At 51.2% G+C, this 13715-nt stretch overlaps 1 protein-coding gene across 1 annotated transcript in view; it reads left to right on the plus strand.

Moving 5' to 3' along the window:
* The first annotated feature begins 514 nt into the window (after positions 1–514).
* Positions 515–13715, plus strand: part of CPXM2 (carboxypeptidase X (M14 family), member 2) — a 206882-nt gene continuing 193681 nt past the window's right edge. The window contains exons 1-3 of the mRNA XM_010859573.1: positions 515–616; positions 1898–1921; positions 2651–2774. Of these exons, the coding sequence (XP_010857875.1) occupies positions 515–616; positions 1898–1921; positions 2651–2774 (250 nt within the window). The remainder of the gene's footprint in view (positions 617–1897; positions 1922–2650; positions 2775–13715) is intronic.

Consider the following 13715-nt stretch of genomic DNA (forward strand, 5'->3'; position numbering starts at 1 on the left):
GTGAGTGTATATGAGTGCATAAGCGAGTGTGTATGAGTGTGTATGAGTGCGTATGTGAGTGCACGTGTGTGTGTGAGTGCATGCATGTGTGTGTGAGTGTAAATGAGTGCATGAGTGAGTGTGTATGCGTGAGTGCATGTGTGTGTGTGTGAGTGTGTATGTGAGTGAGTGCATGCTTGTGTGAATGTGTGTGTATGTGTGAGTATGTGGTGATATCTTCTACCCTCAAGGCTCCTGGGCAGAGCATGCAGCCTTCAGGAAGGAGGCTCCTTTCTGTTAGGGTCCCCAAGAGCAGCAGTGACCACCTGGGTCCCTGGGCCCTGCAGTGGGACCTGCGTTCACCTCCGGGACACTCTGGCCAAGGAGTAGCACCTAGGGGAACAGGGCAGAGAGAGGCCTGTGGGCTGCGTTCAGCCACCGCAGGCCCACCAGGGCTGGGGATGTGGCGAGACCTGCCGTAGAGGAGGGGATGCTGTCCTTGGGACGGGACACCACTGTGTAAGCGGCAGCGATCATGTCTAGGGCTGCTGGGCGCTACGGAAGCCGGGAGACGGGTGGCTCGGGGGAGGAGAGCTGGAGTAGGGGTGTTACCTGGACATTTGTGTTGATGAAGGAGGTGTGGGGGGCCAGACTGCGGGGGAGAGAGGACAGGATGGCACCTGGGCTGACTTTTAACCTCAGTTCACGTGTCCAGCACAGACTTCTCTGCAGAGCCCATCTGCCTCCTGACCGTCACCACAACCCAGCACCACAAACCGGCCTCAGGGGCCGACACCCCCATCCTCCCCACAGCCAGGGCCCCAGGCCAGGAGCTGTCCTCAGCTCTCTCCCACCCCATTCTCCTCTGGCCTGGGACCCCTCCGGCCCAACCCCTAACTAAGACCAGACTTAGTTAAGACCCCTTCTCATCATCTCCACGCTGCCCCCCAGTGGCTGGGCAGTGGTCTGCCTGCCCTCAGCATCCACGCTGGGTCTCTTTACAATCAATCAGCCAGAAGGAGGCTTGCAGGTGTGAGCTGGGGGCTGTCACTCTGCTGGAACCCTGTCAAGACACCCCCTCACCCGGACAACCACTGAGTCCCTCCTGTGGTCCCGCAGGCCCTGCGTGACCTGCTCTCGTCCTCTGCGACCTCAGTTCCTGCCATATCCCCTCCCTCCTTCCTCCAGGCCCATGAGCCCCTGGCCGGTCCTCGGTGCCCAGGGTCTCTGCACCGTTTATCACCCTGCCTGGCTCTCTCCGGTCACCTGGCAACAAGGCCACCCTGGAGGCTACATTCCAGTCCCTCTGCCTCTGTGTCATGCACTTTTCATCTTCCGTGTGATCATCTCTCACTGATGAACTTGGCTTACTGTTTTCCCGTTTCCCACAGGGCTTCCCTGGTGGCTCAGACAGTAAAGAATCGGCCTGTAATGCAGGAGGCCCGGGTTTGATCCCTGCGTCAGGAAGATCCCCTGGAGAAGGAAATGGCAACCCACTCCAGTATTCTTGCCAATATAATTGCATGGACAGAGGAGCCTGGCAGATAGCAGTCCATGGTATCTCAAAGAACCGGATGAGACTGAGCAAATAACACTTTCGCTAAGTAGCACCATAGAAGGAGGAGTTTTGACTGTAACTTCCTGCTATTTCCTGTCCCAAGCTCCCAGGTCAGTGCCCGGCACAGGCTGGGACCCAGTAGATGCTGTGAATGTTGGATGAACAGGGAGGCTGGCTGGTCACTAAAGGAACTGGAATTTTTTTCTGGTTACCAGAATAGATGATGAATGAATTTAAGCTAAGATGTGATGTGAGCTGGGAGGGATCAGGGGCCACAGAAGAAGAAACATCTCCAGAACTGGGACACGGCTCCTCCCTGACCTAAGCTTGAGGTGATGGATTTCTGTTTGCTGTTTTTAGGTAAATAGGGACTTGACTCTCCAGGTAAGTCCGGGTTTAGAAAACTAATAACCAGGGTGCTGGCCGAGGGAACGCCAAGCTAGACTTTCTTCCACAGCTACTCAGATAGTAGCAGCTAATTGGAAACCAGTCTGAGAGGCTGAGATTTCATTGGTGATTAAGTCTGAGTCATGAAAAGATGCGAATGAGAGGCACTTCTGATCCTCTGTAACTGTCCTGTGAGATCAGAGAGGGTTTGTAGAGCTTGGGGAAGATGGAGCCAGACTTAAAGCATGAAATTACCAGAGGGGGAAAAACATCTCTCCACCAGCAATGTGATGTTTCCTTAACAGACTGTCACCCCTGTTGGCTAAGCCCTGAGTCAAGAGTCTGGGCTCTCAGGTCTCGAGTGCCAATGGCCTTGGAACCTGGGCCACGTCTTGCATCACAAAGTCTCTTACTAAGAATCTGCCAGCAGGGGGTCAGGTGGCTCTAACTTTGAAACCAGAGCAATACTCTTCTTTCCATGGAAGCTTGAATGGACCCCGACACACTGGTGGCGGGGGTTACCTGGAGCTCAGATCTCTATCCCCTGCTCCTCAGCCCTCCCCTGCCCACCCCCAGCTGTGCCACTCACACATTGTATACAACTCAAGCAATGGTTTCGTTGACAATGGCAATCAACTGAAACTTCCAGCCCAAACAAGTGGTTAGTTAGAATGACGATGGACGCGTGAGCCGCACTGCTCTGCGCTTTTGTGCATCGTCGCTCAGTTTCCGAACCAGGGCCGAGGCTGGGGCTCTGAGAAGGCTCCCGAGGATGCAGACTGCTTCCTGGTCCCCCGACAGGCCCAGCAGAGGGCAGGCTGCAACTGGAGATGCACTGGAGCCGCTGGGAGTGAGTGGCTGTGGCTTGCTTCTGGGCAAAGTCCATGGATGCAGGAATCTGACTCCCTCCAAAGGCCCGCTCCCAGCCCGCTGGCCCCTGCCTGGGCCCGGTTTGCTCTTCATCAAGGAGATAGTCTCTGAGGGTTCTCAGCCAGGTTCCCTCCCGTGTCCTACAGTGCCTCCCCGAGTCCACCCACTGGTCCGGGCTGGCTTGGCCCTTGGGGGCTGGGGTACTGGGCTGGGGGCTGGTGAGAGGGCTGTCCCCCTCCTCCCTGCTGTCCTTCTAGGCCAGCTCACCTAGTCACCACCGTGTCTGCGGCTCTTAGCCAGCTCCAGGCACTGAGTCCACTTGGCAGCCCTGAGCCAGCCCTGTTGCCCACCTCAGCTCCAGCCCCGGGCTACATAGACAGCCAGGCACAAAGGGCAGAGGCTGGGCTCACCCCCTGGCTCCACCAGTAGCCGAGGGACCTCAGCTCCCCACACCTTGATTTTCTCATCTGTAAAGCAGGACTAAATCAGTTAATATTTGAGAGACGTTCAGGAGAGTACCTGTTATGTCATGCGTGAGAGATGGACAGATAGTGTCAACCGAAAAGAAAACACACAGCCTAAAAGCTGGGAATTATGTTTCATTTGGCAGGACAAAACTGGGGACTTAATTGATGCAGCTTCTCAGATTGCTCAGATGGACTGCTTCAAAGAGGCGAGGGAGGAGCCGGGTTATACAGGGGCTTTTGCACGAGAGACCGAGTAGTCGGAACATCAGAAGATTACTGTTAATTAAAAGAAAACCAAATATCTCAAGCTAATGAATTTAACACTTTTCTGTGTATGTGAAGATGCAAGAGGCTGGGCTCGTTGACGTCATTCCTTGCATATGCGTTGTGGCCATCTGGGGCCACTATCCGGGGCTTTCTCATCCCGAGTCCTCTCGGGGCTCCTTGTTGGCGGGGGTGGCTTACTGTGGCTTGATGGCGGCAGTAATCCTTTGTTTACTGATGAGGGAGGCAACACTTTTCATTCACAATAGATATAAAATTTTCTTAAGCTGTAGAACACTGTCTTTCCACTTGACACTGTGAGCCAGGGCTGACCCACTCACCAACCAGCACCCTGCTTTGCCTGGGCTTTGCCAGCCCACGGCCAGAGCAGGTGACCCATGGCCCCTCCTGGATCTCTGGGCTTCTCGGTCCAGGGCAGCTGATGTGTTTCCTTTGAGGGGATTTTAACCTGCAAAGCTCTTGTCCTGGTATGCTGTGGAAGGAAAGGGGATGGAGCTTTCCTCTTAGTGCTTTTCAGAGCTCAGAGGTTGAGTTTCCCTCCCAGATGCTGGAGAAGTAAGGAGACCCTGAAACTGTATACAGGTCTGGATCATTCCAGAAGGCCCCAGAGGTTTGCAAAGTTGCTTAGCGCTACCGGGAGCTGCCAGGCCTCCCCTCTGCCCTCCCTGACATCCCGGGCACCCACAGAGGTGCTCTTCCGGGCTTGGTTGTGGCCAGAGGTGGGCAGGGCATGGATGAGGCAGAGGAGGCTGTGATATGGGCACCACCGCCCTCCATTTGGGTCACAGCACAGGAAACTGGACCCTGCATGAGGCCCCTTTAATCGCCTGGGCTGGTATTAATTCCTGGGACCCCGACCCACCCCATCACGTCCTGGGCAGGCCAGTCTTTCCAACAAAGTTCCCTGGAAGCAGCTCCTGTTCCCTCTCTGCTTAAATAACAAAGACTGGCCTCTGCTCTGTCTGACCACGTTTCAACACGTTTTTATTGTGGAATAATCCCAGGATGTGTGCACCATGTGAGTTTCAGGACCAAACCTTTCTGGTTTCATCATCTTCATTCCGTTTGGTTTCCTCTGACTCATATAATCAGGTGAAATATTAATTACAAGGGGAAGGCTAGACGCAGAGAGGTGGACATGATTTGGCCTGGCTGTTCCATTTAACAAGGAGGAAACCCGCCTGGGGTAGGGGTGGGGAGTGACTTGGTTCATCCGGGGCCTCCTGGGCCCCATCTTGGTCCCTGGGGCTTCCTTCTTTTTCTCAGCTGACTTGGTCCGATCTGTGATACTGGTTTCCCAGCAAGTGGCAAAGCACCAAGATGACCTATGCCCGCAGGAAGCGTCTGGTTAATCTGGAAGCCTCGGCGGAGGGGGGGGCGGGGGGAGCTGGACCCTCTTGGAGAGGAAGTCTGGGGTGGAGAGAGGCCACTGTTTGAAATGGCTGTGGGACAAGGGGGAGGCACAGATTCCCACCTTCCCTGCTTGAGTCATTCATTGCAGGGACACCCTGGGCTCATGGGTGACGTGGATGAGGTTCCCACGTCATGGGTGATGTGGGGATGTTAAAATGGCAGTTCTGCCCTCAGATTCCATAAGGGAACCCACGCTGGCGGCTGGGGCACATGATTGGGAGGCCGGCACGTACGCAGGGCCAATCACAGCATTCACAGCATGTAGGGGCAGGGGGTGGTGGTCCTTGGGCCAATTAGGACCCGCGTTTCCCATCCACAAACAGAAGAGGGGGGTCATGTTGCAACTTGTTTCACCCTGTTGTAAGGATAAGATCGCTGAGGTTTCTTCCCAGTTGTTTTAGCACAGCACCTACCCACAGGTCCAGCCCATTTGGGTGGTTAGAGTGAGAAATTAAAGGATTATGTCACTGATGTAAAAGTAATTAAACCAGGAGGCCATGGACTGAGTGGCTCTGATGCCTGGTAGCCCAGGTAAGCTGGGCTGCTGAAACCTCAGCCAGGTCAACGCACTGGAATCCAGGAAGATACACACATAGGAGCAAACAGCCAACTAACTGGTCCCCAGTAGCGCAACGGCCTAGGCCCCGATGTTTCTCTGTTTTGTGTCCACATCTTTTGTATGAAAACCTTTCCCCTTATTCCTGTTGGTGGCCGGCTCCTAACCATCTTTGATTTTAATCAATGTATACTCATATGGGGGCTTCTCAGCAGTGAAGAGTCTGCCTGCAGTGCAGGAGTTTCAGGAGACAGGGGTTGGATGCCTGGGTTGGGACGATCCCCTGGAGGAGGGCATGGCAACCCACTCCAGTAATCTTGCCTGGAGAATCCCATGGACAGAGGAGCCTGGTGGGCTACAGTCCATGTCACAAAGAGTTGGACATGACTTAACAACTAAAAAACAACGGCAACAATGCTCAAATAATCTTTTGAAATTTCTAAAGTGCCTCCATTTATCTCTTACCACTGAGCACCTTTGGGCACAACAGGACTCCCTGGGGAGACGAGGAGGGTCTGCCCAGGCTCAGAACCCTAGAGGTTCTCAGCCCTGGACACACACTTCCAGGAAATTCTGTTGGTGCCTCGGAGTAGCCGCAGGTAAAGCTTCGTGGGTGCTTCCCACGCTAGGGTCCCTCAGGGCAGGAGGGTCTGTGGTTAAATGTCAGCATAGTGAAGGCTGGGAGATTGGCTGGCTGGTCCCTTCCTTCTGAAATCTGAGGATCAGGCAATGTTTTGTTATAGAGTTCTCCAGGGTTGTCCAGGAAGTGGACTCCAAGTATCTGAGGGTGGAAGTTTCCAGGGTCGGGACAGGCTAGGAGCCATTTCTAAAATGCAGGGAGAATAGACCCAGAATTGGACTGAGGTTTCGTGTGGCGAGGACTTGAGTGCCAGGTGGGAGCATGCTGGCCTGCTCAGTTGCTCGGTCATGTCTGACTCTTTGTGACCCCATGGGCTGTAGCCTGCACCTCTGTCCATGGAATTTTCCAGGCAAGAATATTGGAGTGGGTTGCCATTTCCTTCTCCTGGGGATCTTCCCAACCCAGAGATCAACCCCCTCATCTCCTGGGTCTCCTGCATTGGCAGGCGAATTCTTCATCACTGAGCCACTTGGGAAGAAGGCAGATACACAGAAGAGCATGGACACGCAACAGAGACCCAAGAACCTCACCACGTGCACTGAGCATTCTTCCATCCGATCAAACCAAGCCACGGACAGTCAGCATCCTGAGCAGTGGGGCTGGCCTCCCTTAAATAGCCATGGCTCGAGTAGTGTGTGTGTGAGGGTTTTGGGGGGTGGTATCTCGGAGGTGGGGTTTGGAGCACATGGATTATTCCAGATTTAGAAAGCAGGTGTGTGGGAGGATGTCCAGAGCACTGAGAGAGGGCGTGGGCTGGTTCATCTCAGGGCCTCTTTTGAAGGAGAACGAGTTCTTCGTCTGAGCCCCACTGTCTCCAACCATGTGACCTTGGGGACGTGTTCTCTCTTGAGGGTTTGGTTTCTCATCTGTGTTGTTAACCAACGTCGCTGCAGAATCTCTCCCAGGGCTGGGGTTTGGGGTGAGAGGGGCCTGCCGGGCTTCTTGGGGGCCAGGTGGTGGGTGGATGACATCAGAGGAGCCCTAGGGTCCCAGCTGGTCCTTAGTCTCCCAGGGCTGCAGAGTGGAGGCGAGGCGAGGTACAGGCTCCCATCCTCTGTCCAGTGGAGGTGCCCAGCCTCTCTCCTCAGTGTTCTTTTTGTAAGCTTTCATTTGTATAAGGACCTTGCACTTCTCTCTATCCTTTGGAAACCCTTGGAGCTCAGAAGGCTCTCCTGACTCTAACATTTGATGATTCTGCGACAAGCCTTTGTTCTAGGACACCAGATCTTCCTTGCTTTCTTCGTGACCCAGAGTTTCCTGGACGAGACTCTCAGTGCTGAGACTCGGGGTGTCCCAGGCAAGTAAGACGAGCCAGCCATCCTGTCACGTTCCCACGGTGCTGCTTATCTTTCGAGCCACGCTTGCTTTGGAAAGCCTCTTTGATGCCTGCGTGCCCAGAAAAATGGGATTGGGAATCCGATCCAGTAGTAACACTGGATGAGAGGAGAGGGAGGCCCACCCGATCTCTGTCCGGAAAAAAGCAGCATTTACTTTAATTTGCAAATCACAGAGCGGAAGCCAACAGGGACCTTAGACTGGTGTGACTGATGGGAGCCCAGGGGAAGGGGAAACTTTAAAAGGGAGAAGAATTTCACACTGAATCTCTTAATGTGTTTTTACAAAGAGGCTCATAAACTCTTCAAATATAGACCTGGGGTCGTCATATTTATAGACACGGCATCAGCAGCAATGGCAGTGCTGGAGTGTGACCAGAGACTCTGCAGAAACACAGCAGGAGCGACGTGGGTTAAAGTGACAGAACCACCTCCAAGCAGGGGAGGCGGGTCAACCAGAGCGTCTCCGTCTGGCCCCCTACTGTACGGAGGAGGCTGAGCGACAACCTAGTCTGAGGTTCAAGGTCACTGACTCTTTTAAGAGCTCGGTCATGACCATCTCTGCCAAGTTCACCTGGGGAGGGGAAGCAGCGTAGGTCTGAGTAAGGTCCTGCCCCCTGAGTGTTTATCTTCTAGAGGAAGATGAGTGATGTCGACATTTGCTCTAGACCAGCAGACACTCGTGTGATGGATGTGCACTGGGATGAAGAGGCAGGGGAGGCTGGCTGTGTGGAGGGAGGTCCCTGAGGCTCCCTGGGGGGAGGACCTGAGCAGCGCCCCAAAACATCCGGGAAGGTGCAAAGGGGGGCATCACAAGCAGGGGACAAGAAGAGCTTTTCGACCAGACTCGTCTGGGAGAGAGGAACTTGGGAAAGAAGGTGCAGGAGCGGTGCCTGCCCGGATCAGGGAGTGACCTAAGCCCACGGAGGCTGAGCAGTCAACACACTCAAACAGAATTGGAACGAGTCAAGTCCAAGGGCAGACCTTTCAGACCTAGTTCTCCTCCACTCTTTCTATGTGTTCCCACCACTGCCCGAGGAATCTGGGCCTTGGCATGACTCTGTTAACATAGCGGCTTTTTAATTTTTTCCTGTTATGTGCATTAAAGAAGTGATTTCCAAACATTGAACTATGTGGAAAAAATGAAGAACCAAGTGTTCCCTGATCTAAGGCGAAATGTGAAAAATAAAGAAAACATAATGAGTTTTTCATAAAGGTAAGCCGATTCAGCTTAAAGGGATCCCCTCCGCACTGAAAGAGCGCTGTTCCTCTTTTGTCGTTTGGCTGACACCCTTTGTTCTTTAATGGGGTCGCGGTGACGGGTGACGGGTGAAGGGCTCTGTGGTTGTTGTTGCTCTGTTTTGTTTTTGCTTGTTTTATGCTGTCAACCCAATGTCAGTCCCCAGTTTAACTTTAAATGAAAAGTACTGGTTCTGGAAATCCTAAAGGCTGGGAATGATTTATTAGACTGCCAGCTGTCTCCCTGGCTGGAGTATATGTTGATATAACGTGGGATTTTGACATACAGGCTGTAGGCATCAAGGAAACAGCAGAGTCTGGATATGGGAGACCAGGATTAAATAGCTGTGCTGAAGAACATGGGATGTTCAAATAGAAGGTGGGTCCCTAAAAGGCGAACCCCACAGCTTCCCTCCTGCCTCCTTGGTCCTGCCCCCTGGAAGGTGTGCGTTATCACGGTGATGGCAGATGGGGATGCATTGTGAGGGGTTTAGAGATACCGTAAGATGGTTGTTGTTGGAGCCATTCGTCGGACTGGCTGGGAAATCAGGTCAGGACACGCTCCACATGAGCCCAGCTTGTGTCCTCTGCTGTGTCCCTGCTTAAAGACGTGTGAGTGTCGCTCCTCATCACACATCAGACTTGTGATCAGCACGTAACATGCTGCCTTGTTATTGTTCCGTCGCTCAGTCGTGTCCTGCTCTGTCAGCCCATGGACTGCAGCACGCCAGGCTTCCCTGGCCTTCATTATTTCCCAGAGTTTGCTCAAACTCATGTCCATTGAGTCAGTGATGCCATCCAATCATTTCATTCTCTGTCATCCCCTTCTCCCCCTGCCTTCAATCTTCCCCAGCATCAGGGTCTTTTCCAATGAGTTCACTCTTTGCATGAAGTAGCCAAAGTATTGGAGCTTCAGCTCCAGCATCAGTCCTTCCAATGAAGATTCAGAACTTTAGGATTGGCTGGTTGGATCTCCTTGCAGTCCAAGGGACTCTCAAGAGTCTTCTCCAACACCACAGTTCAAAAGCATCAGTTCTTCGGAGCTCAGCTTTCTTTATGGCCCAACTCTCACATCTGGACTTGACTACTGGGAAAACCATAGCTTTGACTAGATGGACCTTTGTTGGCAAAGTAATCTCTCTCTCTGCTTTTTAATATGCTGTCTAGGTTTGTCATAGCTTTGACAAACTGTGAGATTGGAACCAACAAAATCTTTGTGAAAGTTGGTTTATTCGAGCTGGGGATGGGGAAGAGTTTTCTCTCCCTTGTCCCAGACACAAGGCAGGTCAGACAGTGTCCTGAGAGGCTGAGAGCTGGCCTGCTCTGAGTCTTCTGTGTTACCCCTCCCTAGCCTTCCTCTGGCCGTGTCCATTCCCAGAGGGCCAAAGAGTCCAAAAACCAAGTTGACATGCCCATCTGGAGCTTGTGCCCCCTTCCCTCTGGGTGAGACTCTATTTCTCAGAACCCTGGAATTCTCTGTCTAAATGGCTCACTTCCAGGGCTTGTACTGGCCTCCTTCCTGAGTCCATCTCCCCCAAGTGGGCCTTTGGTTGGATGAGCATTTCTAGATGCACAACATGGCCAAGGAAGGCTTTTTGCAGGATGGGGGACTGCTTAGAAGATGAAGAACTTAGTGGTGATCATGTGATGAGAGGTGGTCCAGGGTAAGCCAGGTGTGGGGAGTGAGAGAGAGATGAGAGTCTGGGGCAGCTGTGACCACACTGCACATCCCAAGGAGGACTCTTGGGGATTAAAAACATGCTAGAATACCTATGGCTGATTCATGTTGACATTTGACAGAAAACAACAAAGTTCTGTAAAGCAATTATCCATCAATTAAAAAAAATAGATTTAAAAAAATGGGAAAAATACAGGTACACAATCCATAGAAGAGTCCAAAGAAATTAGAAAAATGAAGAAAGAAAGGAAAATGGGGAAACAAAGGAAAAAAGAAAAGGAAATTAGCAGGTCAAATTAGAAAGTCTAATGTCTACAGAAGAAAACCAGAAAGAGAAAAGCAAAGAAAGTGGAGAGAAGAAAAGTGTCAAAGAAATAATTCTCAGATTTAGCTGTTAGTATGATGCCTGCATTTGGGTGAGAGGAAGCATGTCAAGACAGCAGCCAAAGCAGGGCTCTGAACCGCCCCCATCCTGCTCCCATCAGTAATTCCCTCCAGCCCAGCGTGCGCCCCCTCTGATGTCTTGAGGCAAGATGGGCAGGCCCAGGAGATGGAGAAGGAAGGGGAAGCCACGCCTTCTTGCCGTTTTTTGGTCCTTGACCACCTTTCCAACTCAGAGAAGTGCTGCAGGTGGGCGGAGTGGACAGCCACTCTTCTCGGGCATGAGTCATCGGTAGAGTCACGGCTCCAGGAAAAGGCTGGACTTGATTAGATGCTTTTATGCCTTTTTTCCTACTCAAATCTATTTTTTCAGGAGATAGCTGAGCCCATCAAGCTGAGTGACAATCAGAAAGGAATCCACATAAAACTTATGCACAGATTCAGCAAGAATGCAAACAGGAGGAAAAGGATATGAGAAAAAGTCGGGTGAATAATATGCTTCTAAAGAGGGGTTTTTCTTCTCTTTCTTGGAAGGAAAGCTATGATAAAGCTAGATAGCACATTAAAAAACAGAGACATCACTTTGCCAACAAAGATCCATGCAGTCCACTACGGTTTCTCCAGCAGTCATGTTGGGATGTAAAGCTGGGCCATAAAGAAACCTGAGCGCTGAAGACTCGATGCCTTCAAATTGTAATTGTGGTGCTGGAGAAGAGGAGATCCAACCAGTCAATCGTACAGGAAATCAATCCTAAATATTCATTGGAAGGACTGATGCTGAAGGTGAAACTCCAATACTTTGGCCTCCTAATGCGGAGAGCTGACTCATTTGAAAAGACCCTGATCCTGGGAAAGGTTTGGGGCAGAAGGAGAAGGGGATGACAGAGGATGAGATGGTTGGATGGCATCACCGACTCACTAGACATGAGTTTGAGCAAACTGCAGGAGACAGTGAAGGACGGGGAAGCCTTCAGTTCGCAGGGTCTGCAGTTCATAGGGTCGCAAAGAATCAGACACAACTTAGGGGCTGAACAACAACAAAGAGCAGTTGCTCAAAAAAGGATGGGGAGAGATCAAATGAATCCCACACAATCCAAAGCAACTACAGATACGATGAACTGAAAAACTGAGCTCCAAGGACATCTGTGAGCGTTTCAAGGAAGAGATTCTATAATGACAGAAAGAGATGAGAGGCAAGTTGATGAAGCTTAGGAAACAAGTGGGGAAAAAAAAATAATAAAACACTACAGAGAAGGAAACTGCATTCGGGGCAACAAAAACCTGAAACACGTTTGACAAAATCATGCAAAACAAACCTGTGCAAAGATGCAAAAATAATAGTGGCAGTGATTTACATGGAAGGGAAAGGATTGTGGTGCTTCCAAAGAAGAGAATGAAATGAAAGGAAAATGAGACATAAACTCACCAGAAGGACTCGAATCTTCTATTCAACAAAGTCATTATATGCCAGTAAAAAATGCACAGTGATCAATTCTGAATCATAACCTTGTTTAGCTACTGAACACCACGACAAAGGCAGAATCCTATAAACAAAAAAGCCAAATGAGACAAAACAATACAAAAATCCCCCCACAGCATCCGGTGCCTGAGAACGGTGGCCGGGATCTAGGGTTTGGCAAGGAAAGGAAATGTGACCCAGGGCTCCCTGGGTTGTAAAGACAAAGGACATTTTAAAGTATGAGCACAGTGTTCCTAAAAGCCTTTTTTTCTTTTTGAGAGAACCCTGAGGAATAACCTGGTGGCTCATAGGTAAAAAAGTGCCTGCAATGCAGGAGATGTGGGTTTGATTCCTGGGTCAGAAAGATCTCCTGGAGTAGGAAATGTAACCAACTCCGGATTTCTTGCCTGAAAGTGTTAGTTACTCAGTTGTGTCTGACTTTTTGTGAGCCCATGGTCTGTAGCCTGCCTGGCTCCTCTGTTCATGAATTCTCCAAGCAAGAATACTGGGGGGATTCCCATGGACAGAGGAGCCTGGTAGGTTACAGTCCATGGGGTTGCAAAGAGTTGGACACAACTGAAGCGACTAAATGGCAACAACGACTGAGGAGTCAAGCTCCAGATCTCAGAAATAAGGCACCATCCTCAAAAGATTGGTGGCGAGCACAGGATTCATTCTACTCTGGAATTAAGATTCAACAATTCTTGGAATGATGTTGTAAAACAGAATGAAGGTGTTAGAGACCTGATCCATGTAAACAATGATGCATGGAAACATACTATCATATCAAAATATAAGAACCTCAAGCTCTTACCCATTTATACTCCTTCTTCTCTTAGAGATCTTTTCTTCTTTTATATATTGCCTAGATTTTGAAAAAAAATGATCATGTTTTAACAGCAGTAACAAAAAAGTCATTATTCCTAAAACATTTCAAGTTTTCTCTTTTCCATCTGGTTTGCTTCATTCAAGGAAAAAGAAGAAAGAATTTCCATGCCTTTGGAAGGCTCTGGGCCTAATTCAACATCCCCAGGGCAAGGGAGGAGCTGAGGGCTGCAGATCAGAGCCGGTGAAGGGTGGATGGGGGTCTCCTTGCTTCCTTCTGGCTGGGGCTCAGGGGCTGGGAGGCTCCGTGAGCACCTGGTCTGAAAAAGAGTCGATGGCCTGGGGGGCAGATTCCTGAGCTGGGATGGGGCCTGTTTAGTGGGGCAGGACCCGGGGAGGTGGGCAAGGAGAGGGCCGCCTGCAGGCCTTCTGGGGGAAGTTCTGGGCCCCTCCTCCTGCTCCTCCCTGATTTCTGTATCAGTGGGCCCTCTGCCACTCTGGACCAGGTGTGTGGCTTGGGCCTCAGACTTGCCCTGAGCAGCCATCCTGCCTGCTGGCCCCCTTTCCTTCCATTTCAACTGTGCCCCCCTTCACCTGCAAACTGGAGCTTGTGCAAAGAGAAGCTGGGGGTGTGTGGGAGGGAA

Source organism: Bison bison, unplaced genomic scaffold, assembly GCF_000754665.1.
Source record: "Bison bison bison isolate TAMUID 2011002044 unplaced genomic scaffold, Bison_UMD1.0 scf7180017864456, whole genome shotgun sequence".
Taxonomy (NCBI): domain Eukaryota; kingdom Metazoa; phylum Chordata; class Mammalia; order Artiodactyla; family Bovidae; genus Bison; species Bison bison.